The sequence below is a fragment of the Ahaetulla prasina genome, chromosome 14, assembly GCF_028640845.1.
Source record: "Ahaetulla prasina isolate Xishuangbanna chromosome 14, ASM2864084v1, whole genome shotgun sequence".
NCBI lineage: Eukaryota > Metazoa > Chordata > Lepidosauria > Squamata > Colubridae > Ahaetulla > Ahaetulla prasina.
This window is the reverse complement of record NC_080552.1, coordinates 17222265-17230243: the sequence shown is the minus strand read 5'-3', so window position 1 is coordinate 17230243 and position 7979 is coordinate 17222265. Positions and strand designations below refer to the sequence as shown.

The 7979-nt window shown below is 45.9% G+C and overlaps 1 protein-coding gene across 2 annotated transcripts; it reads right to left on the bottom strand.

Moving 5' to 3' along the window:
- Nucleotides 1-1997: 1997 nt before the first annotated feature.
- On the bottom strand, nucleotides 1998-7908 carry LOC131185063 (melanin-concentrating hormone receptor 1-like). Of its 2 annotated transcripts, XM_058157150.1 has the most exons (3): nucleotides 5606-7908; nucleotides 4869-4879; nucleotides 1998-3936 (listed from the first exon to the last, which is right to left on the bottom strand). In XM_058157150.1, the coding sequence occupies exons 1-3, from the start codon at nucleotides 5692-5694 to the stop codon at nucleotides 2954-2956; spliced, it is 1083 nt and encodes a 360-aa protein (XP_058013133.1). In that variant the 5' UTR covers nucleotides 5695-7908; the 3' UTR covers nucleotides 1998-2953. The 2 variants fall into 2 exon arrangements, with proteins under 2 accessions (XP_058013133.1, XP_058013132.1); XM_058157149.1 differs by lacking the exon at nucleotides 5606-7908 and having other exon boundaries at nucleotides 1998-5448.
- Nucleotides 7909-7979: the final 71 nt, after the last annotated feature.

The following is a 7979-nucleotide window of genomic DNA, read 5'->3' as shown; positions in this document are numbered from 1 at the left end:
GCCCAGGATGTGTGGGTGAAATGATTTCACTAAGCCATAATAACATGATGGCTTGCTGATGGTAACTTTTTCTGCTGTATGAGAACCCATCCAGTTGTGGCTTCCCTAAGTAATCAAGGAACGAAACAAACCTGGGTAAGAGCCAGACCCACCAGGTTTTCCAAATTTGGCAGATTGCATGCTAGCCTTTTTTTTTTTTGTCACAACAGTATACACAAGCATCAACATAAAACAACAACACATCATATAAGCATATATATAAGCAAAAGTATGCAATAACTATATTAATTTGATGCAATGAAAGGAAACAATATTCTTTTTCTTCCCCTTCTTCTGCAGTATAATTCTCTTGTAACGCTCCTAATTCTCGGAGGTAAAATTCCTGCTTAACCATCATTCTTAAATTGCTTCTTCAAAGGGTTGAGTTTCCCCCCTTCCTGCGTTTGCCAAAAAAAACAAAAAACCCCACAACTATTTGATCTTGGGCCAAAGAGCGATGCATAGCTTTTCTGGAGCTTACGATGAGGAATTGGAGTGATTTTATGCCTCGGGGGAATTTTCCGTGCTCTCGCAGCTTTGTGCTTCTGCATAATTTGGTGGGTCAGTTGCTTCTCAGCACTCGCCGTTTTGTCACCCAGCAGGCAGGAATTCTTCCTCCGCAGATAATATGATTTTTAAGTGACCTTTTCATCAGGAATGCACGCATTTACTCTTAGGACCTGGATCGTTGCTAGAAATGCCTCGTATCTACAATACAAAATGATCCCGCTTGTTCTATATATGTCCATTTTGTCCTGTCCTCTCTGCTATCTGGAAGTGCAGCTCCTATCGCATTTCTTTGCGAGCTAGACTTGGACTCACATCAGGTGCAAAATCTTGAATTCATCTTTGTCTTCCCCCAGTCCCTATTCCCTCTATTCAAGGAACAAATTTACTGATGTAAGAGAATATTTGGAGCTCGGGGTTGACATGGGGGGTCCTTGGTGCTCGCTGAGCTTGGTGGTTTTCTTGCAGACGTTTCATGACCTAGTTAGGTAACATCATCAGTGCTAGGAGTGGGGTTGGTGGAGAGGAGGCGAACGGGAGGAGGAGGGGAAGGAGGAGGACGGGGGGTCCTTTGTGCTTTCTGAGTTTAGTGAGTTTCATTACCAAACTAGGCAACACCATCAGTGCTATGATGTCACCTAGCTAGGTAATGAAATGTTTGCAAGAAAACAAGCTCAGAGAGAACCAATGGCCACAAAATAGATTTTACTAGATCAATTTTGAGCAAAAGGCGATTCTGGATCAAATCTAAACCAATGGAAATTGGCTCCAACAATTTTTGATGACAGTTGTTCAGTGACTTGTGGTCATTAAATGAATCTAGCTTTCTCCAATGAAAAGAAGTGTCAGGGTTCCGACTGATGCCCTAATTAAATCATGAGCCTCAAGCCAAGCTTCAAAAGAAATCCAGTTATTTATTAGGAGCTTCATGTCCCCACGTTCCAAGTGAAGCCAACTCTGACCCCATGTAATTTACGTTCCGGCTCTGACCCTGTTTCCCCCCTCCCCCCAAGGTATGTCATCAGTCACATGCTCCAACGAAGCAACTTCGAGGGTTGTAGAAATCACTCCCCTCCGGCCACTGTGGGTAACCGCGGAGACTGCCTTGACACAGATATGGCTGGAATGTGCTTTTGTTTTGACTGATGTGCTGCCTCGCTGGCAGCTGCAGAGTTTGTTTTCCCATTCCCTTTGCCTATGGCAACTCAAGAGCAGGCCTGAGATGCTTTGCAGAGTTGACAAGGAAGAGTCTAGACCAGGGGTCTCCAACCTTGGCAATGTTAAGACTTGTGGACTTCAATTCCCAGAATTCAACTCCCAAAATCTGGGAGTTGAAATCCACAAGTCTTAAAGTTGCCAAGGTTGGAGACCCCTGGTCTAGAAGGAGGGTTAAAATAGATGTGAACAGTCCTCTGGCTGTTTCGCCCCGACAGCAATCAATTGCACTAATAGAAAGTTAAAATTCTCTTTATTCAAGATTTTGGACTGTACAGTACAGTTCACAAACACGTAAGGTCAAAACTCCAGGCGAAACTAAACCAAAACACAAAATAAAACAATCTTGTCTTTAATCAGCACAGGCATGCCTCACTATACAATATTAGACGGAGTGAGACTGAATTTAAATGAGAATATCACGCAAAATTGCTGGTGAATGTTTTTATGGGACTTGTCCCAAAATGATTTCTGCCCTACCTCCAATAATGAGGGTATGGATGTCATTTAAATCAGGGGTCTCCAACCTTGGCAACTTTAAGACTTGTGGACTTCAACTCCCAGAATTCCTCAGCCTGGCTGAGGAATTCTGGGAGTTGAAGTCCACAAGTCTTAAAGTTGCCAAGATTGGAGACCCCTGAGTTGACTGATCAATTTGGTGTGTTTGGAGAATCTCAATACTAAAAAAAGAAGCAGCAGCATACAATGTCCATGATTCCTTCAGCTGCTTTTTGATTTGTTTATTTTGATGTTTTTCCTTCCCAAATTTAGCCACTTCTATGAAATGTGGACTTCAACTCCCAAAATTCCCCAGCCAGTATATTTAAAGTCCACACCTCTTAAAGCTGCGTTTGCTCCTGCGGGTTTAAGCCATAGATCAGTTTACACACAAAGGCCCCAGTTTTCAAAAATGGTGGATGAACACATTGTATCTCCATTTAATGACCCCATAATTTCTTGCGGAGTGGACTCTGGGCAACTGAACGCAGCTGAGTGATTACTGGCTGGATGCCTTTCCTGTCACCCATGCAGAGTTATATTCAGCAGATATATTCTCATTGTGCCCAGAGAGAGAAATATCTGCCTCTGCCTAGGATCGAACTCGCAGCCTCCTGATTGTGAGGCGAGAGCTGGTGGATGAACATCTATCCCTGGAGTTAATTCACCCAAATAAATCCATTTGTCATCCTCTTTATCTGGCCAAGACGGAGACCAAATGTAGCAAAGGCTTCCCAGATTCGCTGGGGTCTCCAGGGGCGCTTTTGACGTGAGGTTGGAAAAGTCCCTCTGCCTCCGCAGGTTGGTCGGACACCGTGATCCTCCGACGGAAATTCTGACCCAGCACGATGTAGATGAAAGGGTTGAGGCAGCTGTTGGCATAACCCAGGCTGATCGCCACATTGTAGGCGTAATAGAAGGGCAAGGTGGGCTCGACGGCCAGTTGGATGAGCTGTAGGATGTGGAACGGAGCCCAGCACAAGAAGAAGGCCAAGCAGATGGCAAGGGCGATGCGTGTCACCCGTTTGATCCGGAGTTGGGTGCCTCTTTGCCTGGTCAGGACTTCAGAAGACCTGGCCATCTTCAGGAGGATCCTTTGGTAGGCCATTGTAATGACCGCAAATGGGATGGCGAAAGCAAGGAAGAACTGGTAGAGGGTATACCAGTAGATGTCCCACTGAGGATCCGGTAGATGTATCCCACATCCCAGGAGCTCTCCTGGCAAAGGAATGAGCTGGGCGTACATCCAGACTGGAGTGATACTGAGAAAGGAGAGGCCCCAGATCATACAGATGGCCGTGATGGCCAGAGGAGGTTTCCTGAAGCGGGTGGAGGAGAAAGGATAGACGGTAGCCAGGTAGCGGTCAAGGGACATGGCGGTGAGGATGTAAGTGCTGGTGAACTGGCTGTTGGCATCCAAGGCAGTAATGATGGTGCACATGGTCCCTCCGAATTTCCAGGTTCCTTGGCCCAACAGCTGGTGGATGAGGAAGGGCATCCCCAGAAGGAACAAGAGGTCCACCAAGGAAAGGTTGACGATGAAGATATCAGGTACGGTGCTGCTGGGGCGGGATTTCTTCAAGACGGCGCAGATCACCAGGCTGTTGCCAACGATGCCCACCAGACAGATGACACCAAAGAGGGTGGACATGATAACGGTCGAATAACTCATGGAGCCTAGGAAGAAAGAGAAGGGGGAGAAAGAGGGTACTTGAAGTGCCCTGTTCAAGAATCCTCAGCTAAAGCTGGATCGCCAGAGCTTGAGACGGCTACTTGATTGCCCCGGATCAGATTTCTGGAACTTCGGAGCTACAATTCCATATTTCATGTCACAAGGCACGAGACATGCCACAAGAGAGTGAAACCATCATGGAGGACAGAAGGAAGTGACGTATTGAAGTGACGTATTTTAGCATACCTGGATGAGAAGTGAGGTGCGCTCAGAATCTCTTGGTTCTTAGCACCATTTCAGATCCATTTCAGAAGTGTTTTTTCAACCTTGGCAACTTTAAGAGGTGTGACTCCCAGAATTCCCCAGCCAGCCAAGGTTGAAAAACACGACTTTACATTGTATTAGCTGATTTCTATACTAAACTTTATAGGGATGTGGTGGTGGCTCAGTGGCTAAGCCGGTTCAGCGGTTCGAATCCTTATATTGCTGCCACGTAACGGGGTGAGCTCCCGTTACTTGTCCCAGCTTCTGCCAACCTAGCAGTTTGAAAGCACGTAAAAAATGCAAATAGAAAAATAGGGACCACCTTTGGTGGGAAGGGAACAACGTTCCGTGCGCCTTTGATGTTGAGTCATGCCGGCCACAGGACCACGGAGACGTCTTTGGACAGCGCTGGCTCTTTGGCTTTGAAACGGAGATGAGCATGAAATGACTAGCACATATGTGCAAGTGGAACCTTTACACTAAACCTTACAAGAGGGGTATAAAATGCAAGGAATTATGAGCAAAACCTGCACACTGTTTTCTAATTATTAGCTCAGGAATTCTGGGAGTTGAAGTCCAGAGGTCATAAAAGGGGGTCATAATGTCACGGCTCACCCCCCATTATACACTATTTCGAGCACAACTCTGAAGAGCCCCATTGATTTCAAGATACTTAAATCCAAACTCCCCTTTGAAGCCTAACTCCATAGCTGCTGCCTTTTGGTCTAAAAGAGCTTTCTGTGCATGCCCAAAAACTCTTTTCCACCTGCTTTGAACAGCCTGCTCCATCAGTTTGACTTCTTTTGATGCTTAGAGAGATCATCAGAATATGCTTTTGGTCCAGAGACTGTCTTGAATTCAATTGCACCAACTGTCCAGGATCAAAGGGCCAGGCAGAATAATTTTGCAATGGCCAGACGGGCATCCAATTCTCCACATTACAAGGACAAGCAAGCCTTATCTTGGTTTGGGTTTGAAAAGCAGGTTAAACGGAAACCAAATCGGAGTTTGCCTAAGCCTAACATGCAAACCTCATCGACACTGGTTTAGCAACAAAGGGAAAAGCTGGATAGGGGAAATCGTTCATCCCCTAATTTTGCCTTTCATACACAAACACACACAGCACCACAACATCTTGGGCATTTAACAAACGTGAAAAAATGAACAAAATCTGTGCAGCCAAAGGGAATCACCCGGGGCCAATCGAAACACCAAAAACGCGCAACCTTTTGAGATAAATTTCCCTAACTGGCTATAAATTATTTCCTGGCTAGTTTTTGCCTCCACCTCCCTCTCATCCTCTCCTCTCCAGGTTTAAAGGTCAGAGAAAGTTTGGGATCATCCACCCAATCTCTCTCTCTTTCTTTCTCTTCTTTCCCGATTTCCCCTGCATTATTTTTCTGCTTCAGCTTACCTTCGGGAGGGAAGGCATGTCCCAGCTGCGAGATGTTCAGAACGGAATCCGAATCGTTGGAGGTCTGGTTGGCTTGGAAATCCATTCTTGGAGGGAGCGTAGGAAAACAATTAGATTCCCCCCCCCCCGGGGCTGGTGGGAAAGAGGGTAAGGTGGGATCATGTGGAGATGGATTCCCCAGGAGACGCTCTCTCTCTCTCTCTCATGCCTTCTACATTTTTCTGATTCTTTGAGGTGAGCAGTTTTGCTCGCAGCAGGAAAGGAGAAATGCACACACACACACAGCCCCGCTCGCTTCTCTTCACTTTGCTCGCTTTTCATGTACCGCCTTCTGCACACGCGAATGCCAGCCCATCTTTCTGCATTTGTGGGGAGGACTTCTCTTGAAAACGAGGATGTGAGCTGCGGGGTTTAAGCCCACATCATGTTTATCGTAGACCTGGGGTGAGGTGGGGGCTTCAGGCGTGATCCAGGGCCAACCAACCCTGGTTTAATGAGTTATCCCCCAGGATACTTTTTAAGAGCGGTTGGTTGAATTAAGCCAGCAAAACAACCGAGCCGCAAATTAGCCAGGCACATTTTACTAGAAGGTGTTGTGAAAATTGGGAAAGGGGGGGGGGAACTGGGCAAAAGGGGGTTGGAAAACCCCCCATCTCCATCCCAGGGTCTTTCTTCCTCTTTGCGGTGTGGTTGTATGGGGAGTCTAATGGGATCAAATAGGGCAGGTTGAGAAAGCTCATCCTGTAGAGCCGAGTTGCTCAGTGCTGCTCACAAGCCACAGCGATTGCATTCAGAAGGCACACACAGAGCACAAACTACATCCTCACAGTGTGGCTTTGTCGGTTGTGTGTGTTAAGTTGGCTATTTTTCTCCTGAAGTTGGCATTCCTGGTGTGCGATTTCTCAGGACATCGCTCAGTAGGGCGAGAGAGGGCAAATGGAAGAGTGCAATCCTAATTTCCATTCATTTATTCTGTCACCCATTTTATTTCGCTCCCTCTTAACCTCGCTCTATGCCAATTCCAAGAATTCAACTGTGGTCCTAAGTCGAGGACTACTTGTATATTTTTTGATGCTGGATGGGGGAAATGTGGCTAATGTCATCTTAATCTTGCTCTTTGGATAGATTCTTACCCAGATATCCAGCTTGTGTATCCAGAATCTCCCAGGGAGAGATTTAATCAAGCAATTTTTATTGTTGTTGTTAGTTGTGAAATCGTGTCCGACCCATCACGACTCCATGGACAATGTTCCTCCAGGCCTTCCTGTCCTCTACCATCACCCCGAGTCCTTTTAAGCTCATGCCGACTGCTTCAGGGACTCCATCCAGCCACCTCGTTCTCTGCCGTCCCCTTTTTCTTTTGACCTCCATCGTTCCCAGCATTAGGCTCTTCTCCAGGGAGTCCTTGCTTCTCATTAGGTGGCCAAAGTATTTCAGTTTCCTCTTCAGGTTCTGGCTTTCTAAAGAGCAGTCAGGCATATGGGTGGGGAAATCCCTATGACCTAGCTCTACTCTAGGGGTACAAAAGTAATGCTAAAAGGTGGCATGTTCCCCAATTATATTTTTTGTATTACTACACAAAGTCTCTGTTTGCTGAACAATCTGCATTTAAATAGATTCACACAACATGCTAAACCCAAGTTAACTGAATTACTGCTTAGCCCTGAAATTTGCCATCTAAAGCTCTGGATCACATACCCCTAATGAAGTCTCAGGGCCGGAAATCTAAGAACTCTGAAAGTTGCCGTTTTAGCTTTTAATGTAAAAAAAGAAGAAAATGATTAAAAGTGTATCTGTGCTATGATAATAAATCCAGCCTGTTTTTAATTGTAAACAAAACAGAAATGGAATCGAACTGAAATTCTATTTTAATTTTTGACCTTCTCCACTTGATATCATTTTGGAATATGTTTTTGTCACAACAAAAATCAGATGCAGCTCTTGGGCCTGAAAAAGGGGTGTGTGTGTGTGTGTATGTATGTATGTATGTATGTATGTGTGTATGTGTACATACATACATACATACATATCTCAGTGGTGGGTTTCAAATATTTTTACTACCGGTTCTGTGGGCGTGGCTTGGTGGGCGTGGCGTGGCTTGGTGGGCGTGGCGTGGTGGGCGTGGCAGGGAAAGGATACTGTAAAATCTCCATTCCCTCCCCAATCCAGGGGAAGGTTACTGCAAAATCCCCATTTCCTCCTGATCAGCTGGGAATTGGGAGGCAGAGAATAGATGGGGGTGGAGCCAGTCAGAATTTTTACTACCGGTTCTCCGAACTACTCAAAATTTCCGCTACCGGTTCTCCAGAACTGGTCAGAACCTGCTGAAACCCACCTATGAGATATATATATATATATCGAGGGCTAAAG